The sequence below is a fragment of the Giraffa tippelskirchi genome, chromosome 5, assembly GCF_054371585.1.
Source record: "Giraffa tippelskirchi isolate mGirTip1 chromosome 5, T2T-mGirTip1v1.2.pri, whole genome shotgun sequence".
Lineage (NCBI taxonomy): Eukaryota > Metazoa > Chordata > Mammalia > Artiodactyla > Giraffidae > Giraffa > Giraffa tippelskirchi.
The window spans coordinates 118,709,407-118,734,109 of NC_137279.1; the positions used below are offsets into that span (position 1 = coordinate 118,709,407).

Consider the following 24,703-nt stretch of genomic DNA (forward strand, 5'->3'; position numbering starts at 1 on the left):
ATTTCTAAGGAATAGCTGAATAAAGAAGAGGAAATGAACCTCACTTCCTGGCCCAAAGTGTGTGCAAAAGTCAAAGAGTGAATCTCAGTCAGGCAAAGAGAAGGGTATATTCTGTGAAGAGCTTGAGAATTATGCATGATGTGTGTGCTCAGTCGTGTCTGAATCTGAGACCCTATGGACAAAGCCTACCAGGCTTCTCTGTCCATGGGATTTCCCTGGCAAGAATACTTGAGTGGGTTGTCATTTCCTTCTCCAGGGGTTCTTCCTGACACAGGGTGGAACTCGGGTCTCCTCATTTACTGCTGAGCCACCAGGGAAGACCAGAGTTCATGAGAGCCCAGTATAAAGACTATGAAGGGGAGGGGCTCTTGGAGGTCATGCAAAGACATGAACTATGTTCAGAGATGACCTGGAGTAGAGACTGGAAAATGAGGAGGCAATATAGGAGTAGGAAGTGCAGACAGTCACACTTCCTGCAACATTTTCTAAAGAACAATCTCTATGGTCCCTTAGTGTCAGTGGCAATGTCTCTAAAGGTCTTGGGGAAGACAAATGCTTATTTTATATCTATAGTTAATCTGGTGACCTTGAGAAGTAAACAGTGTCAGCTTGGGGTGTATGGGGAAAGCTCTCTTTTTTTTTTCCTTGATAAAAGAGATCTTGCTGAGTTCCAGCACTTAATTGTGGACATAAATTTGACATCATTCACTGAACTGTTGACCAAATGTCAATAACCATACACCTTCAGAATTCTTATTATGTGCTTCAAAACAAAACAAACAAAACACTACATTTCAAGTGGTTCCAGTTTGGTTTTCTATTACTTGGAACTTGAGGCAATTCTATTTATATGATTTCCATGTTCTTTTTAGGAAGAATTAATTGTTCTCCTCTTTATACGTTTGCATTACATTTAATTTCTTTCCAAACCTGCCTTGTAATAGTTGCATAATGTATTGTTATTTGTCTTTTTCCCACATAGACCAAACATTCCTCGAAGGCAAAGATGCCATTATATTTACATTTGTGTTCTAAGCCCATCTTACAGTATCTAGTACATGATAAGAAATCAGTTAAAAATATTGAATAATGGATGAATTTTGAATATACTAGAGACCTATCATTTTATCTTCCAAGAATTGCTTCTGGGAATTGTCTTTTCTCTCTTACATTCATGGCAACTTCCTGCTGAATAAAATAATCTTACTTCTAGGCCACAAAAAAAAAAAAAAAAGACAATTTAGAAATGGGACTTTCCATATTGACATGCCAGTTACAGTCTTTTCCTAGGCATTTGGAGTACGGTATTGAAATGAAAGAACTTGTGGAACCATGGAAACAGAATCATACTATTGACAGTATCTCAGTGGAAGAATTCACAAATTATTTTGGTAAGTAGAATTAGAATCTACTCTAATTCCCATGTCCCTTAATGCATGGTTGATCAATTTCTCCTTGGCTTCAGAGAGATGCTGACGAACACTTCCAGATGATTTCCTTTGTGGCCTAACCTAACCAGAGGAGATTCCTGTTTCTCATAACCAAATGAACTTTAGTAATTAGGGCCCAATGAGATACAGCTGTATATGGAGGATGGGTACAATTTCAATATCTGGTGGATATTACATGTGGTATGTACAAGAGAACATTATTAGGGAAAACCTGAAACAAAACATTTTAGGATTATATCACAAGATGTGGGGGCAGATAACAAGTTTAAAATACAAACTTGGTTCACATTGTGTAGGGAATTGAATGCAAGTCTCTCTTTAACATGACTTCTTAGGGGGGCAGAGCACTCATAACACCCAGTTCTTAGATAAGCAACCCCCTAAATGACCATATAAGTGATGATCACAAAATCACAGGGCTTGCCAGGGACTAAGCAAGAAATATAACTCACAAAACTGAACTATAAGTCCCACTCTCTAACCATTGGCACCACTAATCTTCCTCACCCAGGGATCAAACCCAGGTCTCCTGCATTGCAGGCAGATGCTTTACCCTCTGAGCCACCAGAGAAGCTACAGTACATTTAGTGTGAAATAAGTTTTTGGTTTCTTTGCATGGTTGCAGTCAACTGAAGTAGAGTGGAAAAAATTAAACCAGGCCATGAACTAAAAATGCATTTTTTCCTTCCATTTAAGGACCTTGAAATTAAAAAAGATAATAATTTAAATAATTTCATGGAAATTAGAACCCCAAATGTAGTTTTCTACTACCAGCACTAATCTTCTTTTATACTACAGCACATAAAAAATGTGCAAAAAAATTTTATCTGTACATGAGATTAGACTATTGTTCATCCTCTTTGAGAAATGGCAGTTTTTTAGAGAGGGGCTGTTAATAGGAGGTATTTTCTTCAGATTCTCTGGCCAGTCAAACTTTGATAAGCAAGATTATAAAAAAGATGAAACTGACTTTTACATTTTAAGTTATATCAGATTATTGCTTTATATATATTTTTATTTTTCCAGATTAAAGGTAAATTAGAATTTTTGTAAGCAGAGAATTCAAAGGTAAAGGCAGTTTGGTGTCTAAAGATTCAGTAATTCATGAAAGAGCCTCTTTTCCCCCTTTCATTTCCTGTTTTTGAACTCCTTCCACTAGCACCATTCAAGCTAAGAGTAATACTGTGCTTCAGCACAAATGGCTGAAAGTGACATTAATTATTTTATTTATTTATTTTTTGTTTGTTTGGGCAATCTGCCTGCAGACAGTTGGACTTGGCAAGCTGCTTTGCCTTGCAGATGTGCTAACTTTAATTTTTTCTGACAGAGATGATAGCTTTAATGATGCTGATTTAAATTAGAAGATCTGACTCCTGAAATATTAATTGAAAATATTGGTCTGACTCAAGGCTAAGCATTCAAAATAAAATTCTCTATGGTCATATAGTTATCATATTTTGAATACTTAAGTAAAAAACAAGTGACTAAGTACATATTTAAAATTTTAACAGAATACCAACATACCAACAAAATTCATTTTGGTGTTCTAAAAGCTCATTCTAGTTTAAAGTGCTTCTAATTACATATGGCTGCTTTTATTCTTAAAGTGTGTATCATGTGTCTATAAGTATGGTTATGCTAATACTAAATAAGATCAAGAGGTTCATTAATAGGAAACTGCAATGAATTCACTTTTTGGAAAATAATGAAGCCATTTCAAACTAAATATTTTCATCCCCAAAGGGTTAGGATAGAACAAAAAGACTTTTGATTAAAAAATAAAGGGTATGGAATTTAACAGTCATAAATAGTAATAAAGGGTTGTTCTAGGGTATGGCTCCTGATTTCCCAGAGTTCATGCCCAGAGTAATTTACTTTGGTGTTTCAAATTCCACATTCTTTTCCTCACCTCAGACCAGCTGAGCTTTCAAACCTTTGAATTCCTCTTTCATAATTTCAGCTCTTCATGGTGCTTTGAAATGCATATTTTCCAGAAATAGAGTATTAGTCACAAAGAAAGGAGTCAGTTTGGTTTCATGATCAAAATTTTTCCCCCATAGTTAGGTTGTCCTGTAATAACGGATCTCTGAAGCAATAGCATTGGATTTCTAGGCTCACTTCATCTTAGGTGGAATTTTCCATATACCTTTACTTGCTTAGATTCTATAGTTTTGGTAACAATTTTTACATTTTCAATATTGTCTTACCCATTCATAAGGATGCATTTAAATTTTAGATTAAATACATTTTCTACTGCAATTTATAATTTTATAATATTTTCCTCAATAAGCATTTTTGACAAGCATTTTCTGAAAATAATATTAATTTGCCAAAAGGATATCAAGAGACTGTGAACTTATTAGTGGCAAACACTTGTTTTTCCCACTCTTTTTATCTCTAGGAAGTAATTCTATGTCTATGGTAAACTTGCAATCATTAAAATGTGTTGAATGCATGAATAAATAATAATTTTTTTAGAGTTTCTATAATTTTTTTAAATGAACATTTTAGGAAACGTAGCAGCTGCCTATCACTACTCTGATTGCTATTGAAAACATAAAAGAATACAAATTTTCACAGAACATAAAGTTTGAATAAAAAATCCACATAGCAACAAAATTAATTTTAGTGTTGAAAAAGACTCATCATTTTAAATGCTCATCATTGCATATCATTTCAAAGAATATCAGATTTTAAAATAATATTGAATATTTTAAAAATTCAGTTAACTTATTTTTATAAATGAGGGACTGAGAATAGATTAGTTAATGGTGTTGCATGAATTCATTTACATAAAAACATACATTGGTGAAGTTGATTTAGAATCGAAATCTCTTTAAAACCATGTTAGTGAACTGTCAAAAATGGAAAAAATTCTTCCTTTTCATACAATCTAGCAAAGCAAATATAAAATTATCTAGGACACACATTTATAAGAAAATAAATTCCTCAATTAAATTTCAATTTCCTACTGACTGTATGAGAACAAAAACTTCAAAAAAATGTATAGGTACTTTTAATTAAATTATATTTCCCTCATGTCTGTAAATCAAACTTGCCAAAGCAAATATGAGAGAAGGCATCTTTATTCTTTAGTGTCATTAAAACTTATGTTACCATATGTAAAATAGATAGCCAATGGGAATTTGCTGTATGGCTCAGGAAACTCAAACAGGGGCTCTGTATCAACCTAGAGGGGTGGGATGAGGAGGGAGATGGGAGGGAGTTTCAAAAGGGAGGGTATATATGTATACTTATGGCTGATTCATGTTGAGGTTTGACAAAACAGCAAAATTCTGTAAAGCAGTTATCCTTCAATAATAAATAAATAAATTTAAATACACACAAAAAAGTTAATTGTGATATTGGTGGATCCAGCTATAGATGTACTACACATGCATGAGTACACACCATGTCCTCTTACTGGTCTCCAGCACAGATTACAACTTGCTTTCCATTTCTTCATCAAATACTAGCAAAAGGGGTGGGAGAAATCCATAATATCACTGAACACAGGTTAAGGTTTTCCCTAAATAGGAAGGCAAAAGGAGAATGGGGTGGCAGAAGATGAGATGGTTAGATAGCATCACTGACTCAATGGACATAAATTTGAGCAAACTCTGGAAGTCAGTGGAGGACAGAAGACCCTGGCATGCTGTAGTCTGACGTGTTGCAGAGTCGAACATGTCTTAGCGACTGAACAACAATAAAGTTAGGAAGTGCTGACACCAGTTATTAACCTGGATATACATTTTGACCTTGGGGCTTCTTAGACTGTTCAGTGGTAAATATCCACCTACCAATGCAGGAGACTCAGGAGATGTGGGTTGTATCCTAGGTCAGGAAGATCCCCTGGAGGAGAACTTGGCAACCCACTCCAGTATTCTTACCTGGGAAATCCCATGGACAGAAGAGCCTGGTGGGCTACAGTCCATGGGGTTGCAAAGAGTTGGATATGACTGAGCACATGCACACATTTAGAAACAAAGACCAGTACTACCTCTTTCCTTGCAAGTACAATGGAAAGCTAAAACCACTCTACAGTATCTTTGGAGTGGATAGGGTAGAGGGTGGGTGGGACACTTTCTTAATCTAGTCAATCCAGCCTTAACCTCTTTTGAAGTTTCTTGTATTCTCAGGCCTGTGACTTTCCTCCTATCTAGCTTATTTTCCTACAGTTGAGACTATCTGCTTGCCTGCTATGTTCTATGAAATACTGGGTTTTGCAAATCAAAGGTGCATAATAGACATCCTTGTTGTTTTAAAGTTCTGGAACCAGTCTCTGCCTGCCGTAATGTTGCTGAGTCCTCCACAAGTTCTTATTTCAGATGTCAATACCAGCCCTACTTTGTACCCAACAGAGAGACATGGAGGACCTCCTGCTTCATTTCCGTGTACTTATTAAGGAGACTAAATTAATTCTGTGTCTAATCTCCTTCAATCTAAATTATGTCCAGGGGGCCCTGCCTTTCAAAACTAAACTTGATCTTTGATAGTATTCATATTGAGTTGGCCCTGCAGTTATTCTAAAACTCATTTAAAATGACATCTTTACTGAATACAAAATAAATATTTATTTATTATAGAAAAAACTTCACACAATAAAGCAAAAATCACTTATAATCACTTTTTGGTTTCTGTGCAGTTCTTGCAATTAGGGAGCCTTTATGATAGTGGGACGACATGAACATAGATATGGATGTACATATTGGCTTACCTGTTGGCTCAGCAGTAAAGAATCCACCTGCAATGTAGGAGATGTGGGTTTGATCCCCTGGGTGAGGAAGATCCCCTGGAGAAGGAAATGGCAACCCACTCCAGAATTCTTGCCAGAGAAATCCCATGGACAGAGGAGCCTGGGGGGCTACACATTCCATAGGGTCCCAAAGAGTTGGACACGACTCAGCAAATCAACAACAACAAAAACAAATTATATGCACTCATTAACTAAATCATTTTAGATATATTCTGAGCTATATATTTGAATGCCAATACGACTGCATGGAAAACACAAGCTGATATTGCAGTCCATTTCAGCAGAAAGGTCTCCTGAGTACCTGGATTCTGTTCTATCATAAAAGTCTCTGAAGAAACTTGTCAAAAATTTGGAATGACAGTACTTGGCTATTCCAGTGGAAAGATCATTTTCACTTCCAAGAAATGCAGCACAAGTTGTTCTTTTTCCATATGCTACAATATTTAGTATTATCACACCTAAGGACATTCCATGGACAGATTTAGAAAACACACTTTTGTTGAGACTCTCCAAAATGTAGACATTGTCTTTGAGAAAATAATCATCTTTATAATCTCTAAATAATCTCATGTGAACAACTTGATCTTTTAAATCTGTAATTTTCATGAAGTTCACTATTTCTGTGTGCATGTGTCTAAGAGAAAGAGAGGAGAGTTCATTTTGTTGATGCTTTTCTAATACATAGATAAGTAAAACAACGTTTTTACTCTGAACATATAAGCTAAACATATCCTTTCTTCATGAGAGGTTTTTTTAAAAAGATTATATACTCCTTTCTTTTTTTGAAGTGAGCAGAATTTCATTATGGAAATAGATACAGATAAAGTATGTGTGAAATAATGAAATATAATATTATGAAAAAATGAGACTTATAAATACAAAATTATAAGCCAAGTGTCAATGACCTTGCTTATGCAGACTTTCAACTCTTTTGCAGACTATTCTTTTTTATTTTTATTATCTTTATAGTATACTATCCTTTACACTGATATTATGTTTTTAAATAAAATTTTCATTCTCCCTAACTTCAGTGTTCATTTAGGCATACAATTTGAACAATCTTGTTAAATATTTTTTAAGAAGTCCTTTTTCTAGCCATTCAAAGTTCTTATCTCAACTCTCCCTGTATATTCCTTATAAATATCTAAATTGGTCTTAATATTTGTGGATTTATTGTACCCAAAATCTGCCCATGTTCTCTATAGTGTGAAACTTTCTCCAAGTTTGCAATGTCTGAGTTTTGCAACTTTAACTCTAGAAAATCACTGTGAAAATTGCTAGAGTTGTCACTTCTCCAGGGAAATAAACTTGGGATCAACTATTATTCTGCACCTCAGAAACATCATCAAATTTGTGAGAAAACAAAATAACAGACTATCTAGTTATAATATATTTATTTAGTATATAAAGCCCTAAGAGAAAAGGTATTATTTTCCTTGTGTTTTTAAAATTTTTCTTCACTTACTTCATTATTAGTATATATCACTTGCTTTTTGGTTGCCTAATTTTGCTCCTAATTGGAAAATCTAGGCTTATTTTTGCATAAGAGATACACAGATTATGTGTATTTTCCCCTCAGTATGTATCTCATGTGGTGTTTCCTGCCTGCATCACAAACCTGCCTGCATTTACTACCACTATTGTTTATCTAATGTTGCTGGTAGTTTTTCTATCTTCCAGATAAGAATAAGCTGTGCATTTCATATCTTAAGAAAACCTAAGAAACTAGATGAATAAATGTTAGAATTCATAAAGCAGTTCTGTTTGACAAAAGTCAATAGCTTCCATTAACAGTAATTGGAAAATAAGAATTGAGAGAAAACCCTGTTCACATGGCAATAATTCCTACCACTCCTACACTAATTTGCTTAGGACAGATATTCTTATCCTTACTACTCTATTTCTACTTCTACTTCTTCTCTTAACACTGTCACCAAGAGGTGGTGTAGTACTAGTACTACTAGTATGTGTACTAGGACTTCTGTTACTATTAGACCGTGGCAATAATAAACCCCAAGGGTTTATTGATACATTGATAAATAGGAGAGGGCTCTATGAAGAAAACAAAACAATACTTGCAAGTCAGGAAAAAGAAAACCTAAGTTAAAGATATACTATACTCTTGGATTTTAAAAAATGAATTTTTCAAAAAACTTCATACATGCTAAGTTAATTTAAAGATTTACTACAATTTTGATCAAACTTAAACAAAAGGATTCTGAAGTTTATCTGAAAGAAGAGAAGAGTTGTTTTAATTGAGGAAGTATGATGGAGACGTACTTCATGTGCTATTTCAAAGAAGTGTTTATTCATTCACTTGTGAAATACTTAATGAGTTCCTTACTCAGTGATAGACATTCATGACACAGCAGCAGACAGGTAAACTTTCTCCCTTCATGAAGTTTGCAATCTGATTGACAATATCAAAAATAGACTAGTCAACACATAAGTGGATGATAATTCCTGATTATAATTTCTGTGAAGTATATTGTAGAGCCCCACATAGAATGACTAGGAAATGTCATTTGGAGGAAGTGACATTTGAGCAGAAACTCCAAGATGAGAATGAGCCAGCCCTTTGCACAGATGAGGGAACAATATTCTTAGTTCAAGCTACATGACTCAAGCAAGTTCTTTAATTTCTCTGTCTTATTCTTTATCTGAAAAATGGGGACTTTTTAGTATATACCTTATAAAAGTGTTAGGAAAATGAGTTATTCTTTGTCAAGTACATAAAACAATGCCAGAAAAACTGTAAATATTCAATAAATGTTGAAAAACTTTTGATAATGCCTGAAACTTCACTAAAAATGAATAGAGACGAACAGAAAATCTAGCCACTTTATATACAATTTATCCTCATTGGCCATGCAGTAATAAGTGAAAGTCATTTGATTTTGTTCATTACACATATTCAAAATCATTCTATTTAAAATAACATAAAAGAGTAGACTTACAGAACTAAAACCCAATGACTTTATTTTCAAATATGGTCAGAATGATTCAATGTGCTTATCTTAAAATCTTGGAGATATTTGTATTTTTTAACTAAATTTAATGCTTATAAAGAGATAGTGGAAACCAAAGAAATTCAGTTATTGAAACATGTAGGCAGAAAGCAGGAAATCTGGGTTCCTTTGTAAACACTCCCACTCAGATTCTCTGCCTGCCACCTTGAAATTCATTTAGGCTTTCATTTTCTTATATGTAGAAAAAAGTCACAGAGAAAAGAACATTTAGAAACTTGTAACATTTCTCAGTATAAAATATTTTTGCATAGCTCAAGTCTGAATCTGCATCTGAATTATCAATGAATGGTTTTATGATTCTACAAAAAGATTTATGATATGTATATTTAGGGAAGCTATAATAAGCTAATGTTTTCATGGGAGCTGGAAAAATAAATGCCAACATGTTATAAGAAATGCTAATATCACTTGAGACCTGATTTTTAAATTTTGCCTTTAAAATTTCTAAAATAATGATAATAACAGGAATATAATAGTAATAATGATTATGATACATTCCCCCTAGCAGATGCAATATCTCAGGCACATCAGAAGTTCAAGGGAAAGAAACTCTATGAAACTGAATGACTGCTGCTGGAGGTGATTGATATATGAGAGAAATAAAAGGACATTTTAGGCATGAGATGATCAGTCACCAACTTTTGAATTGTAGTGTTGGAGAAGATTCTTGAGAGTCCCTTGGACTGCAAGGAGATCCAACCAGTCCATCCTAAAGGAAATCAGTCTTGAATATTCATTGGAAGGACTGATGTTGAAGCTGAAACTCCAATACTTTGTCCACCTGATGCAAAGAGCTAACTCATTTGAAAAACCCTGATGCTGGGAAAGATTGAAGGCAGGAGGAGAAGGGGATGACAGAGGATGAGATGGTTGGATGGCATCACCGACTCAATGGACATGAGTTTGAGTAAACTCTGGGAGTCGGTGATGGACAGGGAAGCCTGGCATTCTGCATTCCATGGGGTCGCAAAGAGTTGGACATGACTGAGTAACTGAACTGACTGAACATCTGAATTGATGCTTTTGAGCTGTGCTGTTGGAGGAGACTCTTCAGAGTCCTTTGAACTGCAAGGAGATCAAACCAGTCAATTCTAAAGGAAATCAGTCCTGAATATTCATTGGAAGAACTGACGCTGAAGCTGAAGCTCTAATACTTTGGCCACCTGGTGTGAAGAACTGACCCTTTGGAAAAGACCCTGATGCTGGGAAAGATTGAAGGCAGGAGAAGAAGGGGACGGGAGAGGATGAGATGGTTGGATGGCATCACTGATTCAATGGACATGAGTTTGAGCAAGCTCCAGGAGCTGGCAATGGACAGGGAAGCCTGGCATGCTGCAGTCCATGGGGTCGCAGAGTCAGGCATGACTGAGAGACTGAACTGAACTGAAGTAAACTGAACATCTATGTACAAAATCCAAGAAGTCCCTTCAGCAGTCAACGAAGTTCTTTTATTTTTAAGTGTATTGCAGAAAAAAACCGAGCATCAGGTCCAGCACATAATTGTAATTGAGATCTGGAGGTGGTTGAATACTCAACCTGGGAAAGTCTGGCACACCAGCCTGAGTCCTGATTAGAGAAATGTGAGGTCTGGTGGTATCGGATGAGTATTTCTGACTCAATGTTTCAGAAAATCTTGAATTCTCGGATTCCTCTGAATCCTTTGGGTGTGCAGAATTTTCTCACTCTATTATATTCTGCTCTAACATACCTCTTTTTTTGAAGATGATTCAGAGATCTCTTCTTTCAAGAAACATACACACTGCTGTGCACCACAACAAAACTCTTAGTGACCCAATCAGGAAGCACTGGCCCTGCTAAAAGAGGAAAGAGATGATACCCCCTTTCAAATGACTGTAGGTTCTTGTACATTCAGGAGTTCCCATAGTGAAAGAGTACAATGTAATCAACTTGTCACAAAATGGCTGGTTAGTTTCCTTGAAAGATAATTTTGTATTGGATGCTCAACTTTGACCAGACTTTGATTGTATATCATCAGTGATGGTAATTTTATCTGTAATTTTTTTCTTCTTTGTTTTCTTATAGGGAGTAAGGGGAGGTTCAGGTTTTGATGTTTGGGTCCTCAGGCTCCAGGAATGTCCAGCTCGTGGACATTTGTCACAGCCCAGCTGCTGACTCTGGCAGTGGTCATTTGGCTTCTTCATCCAGATCTTCTGCAGCAGCTGCTCGGTCATCCTCAGGTACTGGTTCCTCGTCCAGCTCTAACTGGCCCATGTTAAGTGGTCCTATGCATGGTCTCCATTTCTGTCATCATAGCACTTACATTATAGTACTCCCTGTGCCAACACTGGGGTAGCCAATCATAGATGTTGGGTTTTGCCAACTGGTCACTGTCTCTAATTTGGTGTTCCTTTCATTGTGGATGCTCTCTTGGGCGCAGTAACATATAGTGAGAAATTCTTTAAACTTCATTCCTATTCAAGTAGCTCCAAATTCTTCAACTAGGGCTTTCTGTAAAACTCACACACAGCATTTTTTTTTCCCCACTACTGATATTCTAAAACCATAAGGACTCCTGGGCACTTGTGCTATTTGCTATATAGCCTGGATCTACTGAAGATGCCTTTCCTATTCTCCACCCTATTTAAAACTAGCAGGCTTTTGTATCATCCAGTAAGCAGAGCAGAGTAACATTTATGAGTATGAAATACATTACCTCTGAAACTTTAAGAGGTCGTCTATCAAATGTCATCCTTCTTTTTTTAGTGGTGGAAGGTATATGGTACCATATACCTATAATTATATACATATGTATACATACATATATATATGTGTGTATATATATATGTGTGCATGTGTGTATATATATATGTATATATATATATATATACATATATATATATGCTTTACTTTGAAGAACTTGTCTAGACATGCAACAGCCAACTGGATCTCAAAAATCTTCACTGAAAGGACAGATCCTGAATCTTCATATGTTTTATCTTCTATCTTCCGTAGCACATGTGACTTTCCAGGGCCTCCAGCATGGGTAACACATTGTGGTCACTCAGTTTAACATGATGTCATCAATATAGAGGACAAGGATGATATTCTGCAGAATGGCCAGATGGTAAAAGATTATCTGACTATATTATGACAGAAGGCAAGAGAGTTATGATATCCTGGAGCTAGGCCATAAATACATACTACTTTCTGTCCCAAATAAATTTGAAGTGTTTAATCCTCTTTCCTGATAGGGATAAAAAGAATGGATTCATCAGATCAATGAGTACATACCACATACCTGAGACCATGTTAATCTGCTATCATAAAAATGTCACATCTGAAACAGGGGCTGCAGGAATGGGCAAATTTATATCCTCCTCCAGGATCTGATTACATCTTTCATGTCTTTAAGGACGGCTCAAATATCTGTCATCACATCACTTCTGTTTCTGTGTAGTAATGTTTTTATTTTATAATCTTGATTGGGAGAGGGTTAGTTTTAGAGTCTTTGACTTAGCTTTTTCTATTATAATAGCTCTTATACCACAAGCGTAGATAAAATAATTGCCACTGATGATATACAATCAAAAGTATGGAGCACTATACCAAGGTCATAGGATAAAAATCTCTGGCACGGACCAAGTCCCATAGCAATTGTTGCCATGAGCCTCCAGATCTAAGCTGGCTAGTTCTCTGACCTCCATATTAGGTCAAATACCCAGTATATTACCCCACAGCATCCTAGTCAATCACCAAATGTCAGCATTCTGATAGAAATTTTCTCTGTCTTGAGGCTATAAAAATTGGTTGCTAGCCTGTGAAAGGGTTTGGCTCTCTGTATCTGGCCTGCAGTTCTAACAGCGTCTCTCAGTCTAATAAACTTTATTCTCCTCTCATTCTGTCTCGTGTCCGGAAATTCCTTTCCAACCCGTGCACCAGTACCAGTGAAGTTGTTAGGTCATGTCCGACTCTTTGCTATCCCATGGACTGTAGCCTACCAGGCTCCTCCATCAATGGAGTTTTCCAGGCAAGAATACTGGAGTGGATTGCCATTTCCTTCTCCAGGGGATCTTTCCTACCCAGGGATTGAACCCAGGTCTCCCGCATTACAGGCAGACGTTTTACTGTCTGAGCCACCAGGGAAGCCCACACAGACCACAACAAAAAGCGTGGTCAACGCTGAGCCTCCAAGCTTACTTAGTGACAAGCTAATCTTGTACCCATTTCACTCTGGGAGTGGCAGTGATTTATCTTGATTGTATTAAATCATGACCATAGGTATATTTTCTCTTTCTTCCCTACATGGCCATAACAAGTTTATGGAATGCTCGATCTGCCAGCAGAGTGTATATAACATTACATTAGACCACAAAATTCACTTTAAATCAGCAAAGGAAGTTTAGCAAAGAATGCATGGTAATGGGATCTATGAGTTATATCATGTTGCATTACTCAGAAGTTGCTGGCTTGAGAGAGTGATGGGATAGTTTTTTGAAGGTAATAACCAAGGCACCAACTTAGAGATGCTACTTTGTATGGATTAATCATCATCTTTAAGAATACATTACACACACTTAGTCAACAACTAGTATATAAATCTGTGTCATCAGTAGGTAGAATACTTGGGTATGGAATGGAAACTAAGGGCAAAACTAGAAGTAGCTCCACTTAGCATTACCATCCCAATTACCACTTAACATACAGTAACCCACCTGGGGAATTTGTGCTTTCTGACCCTGAACCCTAGGATTAGACACCTTAGTTTCCAGATAGGCACTGCTTCCGACAAGGGGCACAGAAAAACTCTCATAAACTAAACTACAGCTGCTGCCCTGTCACTTCTGTCTCTTCCTTCTAAGACACCAGAAGTGAAGAAAAGGGTTACCGCTTTGTTGGAGGTAAATTGATTCTGCTTATTAAGGTGGCATTGCTGCTATGAAATGGGAAGGAAATACATTTGGTATCAGGTGATCTACTAAAAAAAGATCTTCACAACCCAGATAAACACGATACTGTGATCACTCACCTAGAGCCAGACATCCTGGAATGTGAAGTCAAGTGGGCCTCAGAAAGCATCACTACAAACAAAGCTGGTGGAGGTGATGGAATTCCAGTTGAGCTATTTCAAATCCTCAAAGATGATGCTGTGAAAGTGCTGCACTCGATATGCCAGTAAATTTGGAAAGCTCAGCAGTAGCCACAGGACTGGAAAAGGTCAGTTTTCATTCCAATCCCAAAGAAAGGCAATGCCAAAGAATGCTTAAACTACTGCACAATTGCACTCATCTCACACGCTAGTAAAGTAATGCTCAAAATTCTCCAAGCCAGGCTTCAGCAATACGTGAACTGTGAACTTCCAGATGTTCAAGCTGGTTTTAGAAAAGGCAGAGGAACCAGAGATCAAATTGCCAACATCCGCTGGATCATCAAAAAAGCAAGAGAGTTCCAGAAAAACATCTATTTCTGCTTTATTGACTATGCCAAAGCCTTTGACTGTGTGGATCACAATAAACTGTAGACAATTTTGAAAGAGATGGGAATACCAGACCATCTGACCTGTCTCTTGAGAAACCTGTATGCAGGTCAGGAAGCAACAGTTAGAACTGGACATGGAACAACAGACTGGTTCCAAACAGGAAAAGGAGTACATCAAGGCTGTATATTGTCACCCTGCTTATTTAACTTATATGCAGAGTACATCATGAGAAACGCTGGGCTGGAAAAAGCACAAGCTGGAATCAAGATTGCCGGGAGAAATATCAACAACCTCAGATATGTAGATGATACCACCCTTATGGCAGAAAGTGAAGAAGAACTAAAGAGCCTCTTGATGAAGGTGAAGGAGGAGAGTGAAAAAGTTGGCTTACACTCAGCGTTCATAAAACTAAGATCATGGCATCTGGTCCCATCACTTCATGGGCAATAGATGGGGAAACAGTGGAAACAGTGTCAGACTTTATTTTTGGGGGCTCCAAAATGACTGCTGATGGTGATTGCAGCCATGAAATTAAAAGACGCTTACTCCTTGGAAGGAAGGTTATGACCAACCTAGATAGCATATTTAAAAGCAGAGACATTACTTTGCCATCAAAGATCTGTCTAGTCAAGGCTATGGTTTTTCCAGTGGTCATGTACGGATGTGAGAGTTGGATGGTGAAAAAGCTGAGCACTGAAGAATTGAAGCTTTTGAACTGTGGTATTGGAGAAGACTCTTGAGAGTCCCTTGGACTGCAAGAAGATCCAACCAGTCCATCCTAAGGGAGATCATTCCTGGGTGTTCACTGGAAGGACTGATGTTGAAGCTGAAACTCCAATACTTTGGCCACCTCCTGCGAAGAGTTGATTCATTGGAAAAGACCCTAATGCTGGGAAGGATTGGGGGCAGGAGAAGAAGGGGACGACAGAGGATGAGATTGTTGGATGGCATTACTGACTCGATGGACATGGGTTTGGGTAAACTTCAGGAGTTGGTGATGGACAGGGAGGCCTGGAGTGCTGCGATTCATGGAGTCACAAAGAGTCGGACAGGACTGAGCAACTGAACTGGACTTAACTGATCTACTAAGCAGGGTGACAATATACAGCCTTGATGTACTCCTTTCCCTATTTGGAACCAATCTGTTGTTCCACGTCCAGTTCTAGCTATTGTATCCTGACCTGCATACAGATTACTCAAAGAGTCAGGTCAAGTGGTCTGATGTTCCCATCTCTTTCAGAATTTTCCAGTTTATTGTGATCCACACTGTCAACGGCTTTGGCATAGTCAATAAAGCAGAAATAGATGTTTTTCTGGAACTCCCTTGCTTTTTCGATGATCCAGCAGATGTTGGCAATTTGATCTCTGGTTCTTCTGCCTTTTCTAAAACCAGCTTGAACATCTGGAAATTCATGGTTCACATATTGTTGAAGCCTCACTTGGAGAATTTTGAGCATTACTTCGCTAGCATGTGAGACGAGTGCGATTGTGCAGTAGTTTGAGCATTCTTTGGCATTGCCTTTCTTTGGCATTGGAATAAAAACTGACCTTTTCCAGTTCTGTGGCCACTGCTGAGTTTTTCAAATTTGCTGGCATATTTAGTGTAGCATTTTCACAGCATCATCTTTGAGGATTTGAAATAGCTCAACTGGAATTCCATCACCTCCACTAGCTTTGTTCGTAGTGATACTTCCTAGGCCCACTTGACTTCACATTCCAGGATGTCTGGCTCTAGGTGAGTGATCACACTCTTGAGAAATCTGTATGCAGGTCAGGAAGCAACAGTTAGAACTGGACATGGAACAACAGACTGGTTCCAAATAGGAAAAGGAGCAAGTCAAGGCTGTATATTGTCATCGTGCTTATTTAACTTATATGCAGAGTACATCATGAGAAACAGTGGGCTGGAGGAAGCAAAAGCTGGAATCACGATTGCCGGGAGAAATATAATAACCTCAGATATACAGATGACACCACCCTTAAGGCAGAAAGTGAAGAACTAAAGAGCCTCCTGACGAAAGTGAAAGAAGAGAGTGAAAAAGTTGGCTTAAAGCTCAACATTCAGAAAACTAAGATCATGGCATCCAGTCCCATGACTTCATGGCAAATAGATGGAGAAACAGTGGAAACGGTGGCAGACTTTATTTTTGGGGGGCTCCAAAATCACTGCAGATGGTGACTGCAGCCATGAAATTAAAGACACTTCCTCCTTGGAAGAAAAGCTATGACTAACTTAGGCAGCATATTAAAAAGCAGAGACATTACTTTGTGAACAAAGGTCCATCTAGTCAAAGGTAGGATTTTTCCAGTAGTCATATGTGGATGTGAGAGTTGGACCATAAAGAAAGCTGAACACCAAAGAATCGACGTTTTGGAATTGTAGTGCTGGAGAAGACTCTTGAGAGTCCCTTGGACTTCAAAGAGATCAAACCAGTCAATCCTAAAGGAAATAAACCCTGGGTATTCATTGGAAGGACTGATGCTGTAGCTCAAGCTCCAACACTTTGTCCACCTGATATTAAGAGCTCATTGGAAAAGACCCTGACGCTGGGGAAAATTGAGGGCAAGAGGAAAAGGGGACAAGAGAGGATGAGATGGTTGAATGGCATCACTGTTTCAATGGATATGAGTTTAAGCAAGCTCTGGGAGATAGTGATGGATAGAGAAGCCTGGAGTGCCACAGTTCACAAGATCGAAAAGAGTTGGACATGATTTAGCGACTGAACAACAGTTGATTCGTGATGTTGAGCACCTTTTCATATACCTGCTGGTCATTGTATATATTCTTTGAGGAAATGTCCATTCAAAGACTTTGTCAAGTTTTAAATCAAGATATTTGTGCTTTTTGCCATTGAGTTGTAGGAGTTCCATATATGCACCAGAAATCAATTTCTTTTCAGACAGAAAGTTTGAAAATATTTCTTCCTGCTTTGTAGGCCCTGGTGGTTCTTAGTATGAAACCAAGACACCCTCAGGAATAACCTTGAGGAAATTTGGTGAAAAAAAGATTAATTTCTTACAAGTTCTGGAAATTGCGTGCCACACTTTGGGCCACACAGCAAGGTCACAGGTAGAGAGAAAGGGAGAAAGAATGCATAAGCTCAAGATTCTGCTTCTATTTGCAGTCAAGAGTGGGGGCCTAGGGTTTCATGGGATTACTATTGATAAATTTAAAATATAAGAATGAGAATTGAAAGTGCAAGAAGAGAAAAAAGAAAAATAGCCCAAATAAATGGCTAGTTATCTAAACCAAACAGTATGTTGGAAAAAAAAAAAAAAAGGCCTCAAGTGGTGTTCAGCCTGGCTTTTTAACTAGTTGTGTGGCTAGAAATGTGTTTATTCAATATAACTGTCATAAAAGTACCTCTTTGAAGTGGATGCCTCTGCAATCAAAGCTTAAGTCAGGCACTTGCATTAAAGCAAAGAGAAAATTCAATTGTCAGGGCTTACACTAAAATTCTCTTGACTGTGTCCTTGGTTGTGCAGAAGTCTTTTTTAATAACTTAGTTCCATTGTCTACTTTTGCTTTTGATGCCTGTACTTTTAGTGTTATATCCATGAAATCATTGTGAAAACCAATATCATGCAGTTTTCCCATACATTTTCTTCTAGGAGTTTTATAGTTTCATCTTTTACATTTAAATTTTCATACTCTATTTTGAGCTGATGTTTATGTTGGTGAAAGATTGGGATCCAATTTCATTCTTTTGCATGGGGATATACAGTTTCCCAAGAACATTTGTTAAAGAGATTATCTTTTCCTTGTATATTCTATGCATTCTTGTGGAAGAACAGTTTTCCACATATGCACCCATTTATTTCTGGGCTCTCTATCATTGGTCTATGTGTTTGCATTCATGTCAGTACAGTACTATTTTAACTACATAAAACATTCATAATATGTTTTGAAAACAAGAAGCATATATTACCTCAAATTTTGTTCTTTTTCAAGATCACTTTAGCTTTTTTGGGTCTTTTGCTGTTTCATATGAAGTTTAGGGTTTTTTTTTTTCTATTTCTGCTAAAGTGCTATTGGAATTTGAAAATTTCCAATATCTGTAAAAATCTGAAAAATGCCAAAGATCTGTAGATTGCTTTGGGTAGTATTGACATCTTGACAATTTTGAATGTGGCTACCTTTTCCTTATTTGTCTTTTTAAATTTCTCTCATCAATGTATTGTAGTTTTCAGTGTATAAATATTTTGTCTTCTTGGTCAAGTTTATTCCTAAGTATTTGATTATTTTTATGATATTAGAAATAAGATTGTTTTATTAATTTCCTTTCTGATAGTTCATTGTTGTTTAGTCACTCAGTCGTGTCTGACTCTTTGTGACCACATGGACTACAGCATGCCAGGCTTCCCTGTCTTTCACTATCTCCCAGAGTTTGCTCAAATGTCCATTGAGTTGATGATCCCATCCAACCATCTCATCCTCTGTCACCCTCTTCTCCTCCTGCCCTCAATTTTTCCCAGCATCAGGGTCTTTTCCAATGAGTTGGCTCTTCGCATCAGGTGGCCAAAGTACTGGAGCTTCAGCTTCAGCATCAGCACTTCCAGTGAATGTTAAGAGTTGATTTCCTTCAGGACTGACTGCTTTGATCAAACACAAAATCAGTTGTGTTACTATACATTGACAAACAAGGTTGAGTGCCAAAGAATTGATGCTTTTGCACTGTGGTACTGGAGAAGACCGTTGAGAGTCCCTTGGACAGCAAGGAGAGCCAACCAGTCATATATTTAGGTGCTCTGATGCTGAGTGCATACGTACCTATAACTGTTATATTTTCTTAATGAATTGACTCTATTATCATTATATAATGATTTTTGTCTCTTGTGATAAAGGGATTTAGGAGTCCTGTGCCAGAAATGGAGATGAAATTCAAATATACATTTTTGGTGTTGTTGTTTTAAATCATGATATTACACAAGTTACATGAATCATATTATATTTAGAATAGCTTTTCTTTTAAACCTATATCAACCTAACTTTAAGCTAAGTTAATTAGTCTCTCAGTTGTGTCCAACTCTTTGCGGTCCCATAGGCTGTAGCCCGCCAGGCTCGTGTCCATGGAATTCTCCAGGCAAGAATACTGGAGTGGGTTGTCACGTCCTCCTCCAGGGGATCTTCTCGAGTCAGGAATCACATCTGTATCTCCTGTATTGCAGGCAGATTCTTAACTGTCTGAGTCACCAGGGAACCTATAAAACTCCACATTTTTATTTTCCAAACATACTTTATGTTATTGATGTCACCACTTACATATTTTTATATTGTGTATTCATTAACTAGTTCTTGTTGCTAGTTATTCTTAACCATTTTGTTTTTTTAACTTTTATACCAGAGTTAAAAGTGATTTAACTGACACCATCAAAATATGTAGAAAATTCTTAAGGAGATGGGAGTACCAGACCACCTTACCTGTCTCCTGAGAAACTTGTATGCCAGTGAAGAAACAATAGTTAATTGTGGCATGTGGACTCAGCAGTTTCAACTTCTGGACTCTAGAGAACAAGCTTAATAGCTGTGGTGCACGGGCCCAGTGGCATGTGGGATCTTCCTGGACCAGGAATTGAACCCGTCTCTCCAGCATTGGCAAGTGGACTCTTCACCACTGAGCCACCAAGGAAGCCTCAAACATAGCTTTTTACTGAGGACTACTCAGTACCAGTCACCACATAGAGTATCTCAAAAATTCATTATAGCAAGCCTGTAGATACTACATATATTACACACTTAGAAACAAAGATTCAGAATGGTGTGTGACTGACAACCAGTCACAAACGTATCAAGTGGCACAGTGAGGATTCAAATCTAATTAAAAAAAATGTAAATGTCTTGTGCTCAAACTCCCATGAGTAGCCATCATTTACAGAATTGCTATCTATATTTGACTTTTAAGAGTGAATATATTTTGAAATTGCATTGAGTATGGAATAAATGTATTTTGTTTTACACATTTTTTGAGAGATAACTTGAATGACGCCATGAGCTGGAATAAAAGCCCGATAGTTAAACTCCCAAAGTCTTGAAATAGAAAGAAATAAATTAGTGTTCTTTTCTAGCATATATTTTCCTTTGTTTAAATAATTTATATATCCTCTTTATGTGCAGCACTTTATAACTATCGAAATTGCCACATTCTTACCTCATGAAGATGTTATGAAGACTAACAACAACAACAAGCATAAAGTATTTTCAATAAAAATGTTTGTCTTTTAGTGACAGTAGTATTTTGCTTTCAAAAGTATTCCTTCATAGTAAATGCTGCTTGTTTTGCAACCATTTAAATCCATATATGATTTTCCAGACTTATAGATTAGATTGTGGAATTTTGAAATAAGATCTTCTGTTTGTCCAGCATATGAATGTGCAATAATTTGACCATACTAATACTGGCAGAACATATAATATTTGGAGGATTATTAAACGTTGAGAATCTGCAAAACAAATTAAGTTGAAGTTATTCATCACAGATGTTTAAAAAATCAGATCTGTTTCAACATTTAACCATATTCACCAGCTTTAAATCTTATATTTGGCATTCATTTTGGCAACATGAAAATGTATAAGACTGTTATATAAAAATAACAAAAAATATTGTTTATAATTCAGAAATCTGTTTTGTATGAGTCTTCAGATTTTTGAAGCACATGCGTTTGATTTCAGAATTAAATGAATTGGTACATATGGCATAAAACAGATTACACATGGTTATCTGTAAATAATATTCATTTTAAATAAAAAATATTGACAAATGCCATTGGGATGGATGTAGACACCATTAAGGTGAAAAAAAGTAGTCACTTATTTTGGAGAGTGCACTGATATATGTGGTCAGTTTAATTATTTATATTAGGAAATAATAAGCATGAAAGGAAAATTATTTACATATTCTCATTTTACTACCAAAATTAAATTTTAAAGTTCATGAAATTGCTATGTGTAGATTTTTAACAGTAAATAATCCCTATAGATAAGCTAAAATCCTTACCTTCAGCCACCTTATTTTATTTTATTAGGAACAGCCAATGTGACTCAATTAGGAACAGCCAAGACAATTACTACTCAAATGATAGTTGGGACACCATATACAGTGAAACATCATTGGGATATATTCTTGATGTGGTAACTTCCTTTGGCCATGGTATGTAGTTCACTAAAATGTTTAAGATATCATCTTCAACTTCTATTCATAGAGATGTTGATGTTGTCCTGCAACACTTTGTAGAAAGTCTTGTGTAATTTTTGCTGACAGAGGAGCTTGCTGCTGCTAAGTCGCTTCAGTCGTGTCTGACTCTGTGCAACCCCATAGACGGCAGCCCACCAGGCTCCTCCGTCCCTGGGATTCTCCAGGCAAGAATACCGGAGTGGGTTGCCATTTCCTTCTCCAGTGCATGAAAGGGAAAAGTGAAAGTGAAGTCGCTCAGTCGTGTCCAACTCCTAGCAACCCCATGGATTGCAGCCTACCAGGCTCCTCCGTCCATAGGATTTTCCAGGCAAGAGTACTAAAATGTTTAAGATATCATCTTCAACTTCTATTGATAGAGATGTTGATGTTGTCTTGCAACACTTTGTAGAAAGTCTTGTGTAATTTTTGCTGACAAAGGAGCTTAGTAAATGCCAAATCCATTCAATTAAGAAGAAAAAAGATACAGAGAGTAAAGCATCTTGACAAAGGTCCAGATATTTAAGGTTTTACCCTGAATCATTCTGTTCTCTTTTCCTCTCTTCTATCTTGGGATAATTATGAAAAAGAACCATGATAGTTTTCTGTGAGCAGAACCATGATAGTTTCAGTGAGCATAGCTAACCACAGGATATTTTTAGGACAGATGTACATGATTGTACAAGGCAATTGTCCTTGCTTGTTTGGGGTTCATTTAGATTTGTTTTACTTTAAGTTCATTTAAACAGCCTGTGTCTGTCATCTCTGAGTTGACTCCTCCAGCACTCTAACAGACCAAACTTTTCATATAAAGATTCTCTTTCATCATGGATTTGTGCTAAATTTAGATTCCTCTCAAGTTCTGTATGTTATTTCATAGTAAACATGCAGAAAAATATCCAATCATCACTGTGGGGTAATTGTGAGCTAGACTGACTATGGAAATAAACTTTTCTATCCCTTTCTCACCCCCAACTTTCTATAATACAGTGGTCCATCTGTGAGGTAAAAGGAACCAACACCACTTTTAAACAGAGACTAATTTTTAGCCACTCATGTATTAGGAAAAAAACAACTGTAAAATCAGTGTCAAACTGCTTAGTCATTTCTTTCTTAAAATAATTGACCTAAAGTTCAGAAAAGTGCAAGAAAGACAAACCATTAGGCACAGTGAGAGAGGGATTACATTCAACAACGATTTTCTTTTAAATGTATTAAGTATTTCTGATGTGTGCAAGAGTTTCCCACTCCCATAATAATTTCTCATTCACTAAGTCTAAGTAGATACAATGGCTTTAGTTGTAGCACGGTGTTTGGAGAAATTGTTCATATATGTATCATCTCTCTCTCTCTCTCTTATGAATGCCAAATCATTTCAAAGATGATGAAACTTTTCAAAAATCTACTTCTTTCACCTAATTCTACCCATAGTAATTTAAGTCTTACAATCGAGTTCTCTATTATTGTTTCTGTTAGGGACTATTTTTGACAATATTAAGGGAGATTTATCAGCATCACACAATGTTTAATGAACGTGAACTCTGAAGATTGCCTAGAACATTTATGTTTCCCTACTATGCTACTGGGGCTTCTCTGGTATTTCAGCTGGTAAAGAATCTGCCTGCAATGCGGGAGACCTGGGTTTGATCCCTGGGTTGGGAAGATCCCCTGGAGGAGGGCATGGCAACCCACTCCAGGATTCTTGCCTGGAAAATCCCCACGGACAGAGGAGCTTGGCGGGCTACAGTCCATGAGGTCTCAAAGGGTTGGACATGACTGAGCAACTAAGCACAGCGCAGCACTATACCACTATATCCCTAATCAATTATCAAATTATTCTCTCAGTTTCCTAGACAAGCCAATATGGCCAAATGGTCAATCTGAAAATACTGCTACAAAGAATGTGACTATTTTTTCTCTAAACTGTTTTCGTCTTGTTTTTGAAAGACTTGCAATCAGAGTGAATTATACAAAAAAGAACAAATATCTTCAAATGCCATTTTTTTTTAATGTAACAAGATGGGAAATGTAATACAGATACTTGTGCTCCAAATAAAAGACCTATATGTCAGGAAAACTGTCGCATTCCATTACAATTTGAATCTACATATAAACAATTGGCAAGGACTGATTGAAAGATGGTGTAGGAAACAAGTCAGCCCCTGTGAAACTGAAGGTAGTGAGGTGGGTCTCTTTCTGCTTCCCTCTATTCTTTTGCTCTTTATCATTACCCTTCCTTCCACTAAATTCATACCCTGTAAATCCACAGGCAGGTACCTAAGAGACTCCAGACCTGACTAATAGCTACAGGTTAGAGGAGTAAGAAATAATTAACTATTCCTTACTATGAATCCACTATATTTCCTTCCAGAGCAGTAATTCAGACCCAGGTTATGCTTCTCTGGGCAGTGGCCAGAGGAATTCAGACCACAGAGTACAGACAGCAGAAGGTAGTAATAACTCTATTCACCCAAACCACTTTGCCTGAAAGGACTCATTCACTGCTGTGAACAGGCCTGAGATGTGACCAGAAGGTGGGACTTGCTAGACTGACTGCATCATTTCTCACCTCCCGGAACAGTATCAGACCATAGAATTCTCTATAAATCAGGAGAGCTACTGAAAACAGCTTGGAACACCATTTCTACATGTTCCTGCAAGCACTGGGACTCTCTCTAGGTCTTGCATTGGCTTAGGATTCTGCTAGCCTCACAAATGATGTACTTGCAAACTCTGTATTCATTTTGCTATTTTACGTTTAAGAGAAGACCTTGAAAATAAGTTCAAAAATATACAAAGAATTGGAAAAAAAGAATTCAGTTTTCAAAAAAAAAATTGTTAACTGAAAATTCCAACAGACT

General features: G+C 37.0%; 1 protein-coding gene across 1 annotated transcript in view; it reads left to right on the forward strand.

The window, feature by feature from the left end:
* Positions 1–1,431: 1,431 nt before the first annotated feature.
* COL11A1 (collagen type XI alpha 1 chain) overlaps positions 1,432–24,703 on the forward strand; it is a 240,313-nt gene continuing 217,041 nt past the window's right edge. Inside the window, exons 1-2 of the mRNA XM_081492915.1 lie at positions 1,432–1,631; positions 11,280–11,434. Coding sequence (XP_081349041.1) covers positions 11,305–11,434 — 130 coding nt within the window. The 5' untranslated portion in view covers positions 1,432–1,631; positions 11,280–11,304. The remainder of the gene's footprint in view (positions 1,632–11,279; positions 11,435–24,703) is intronic.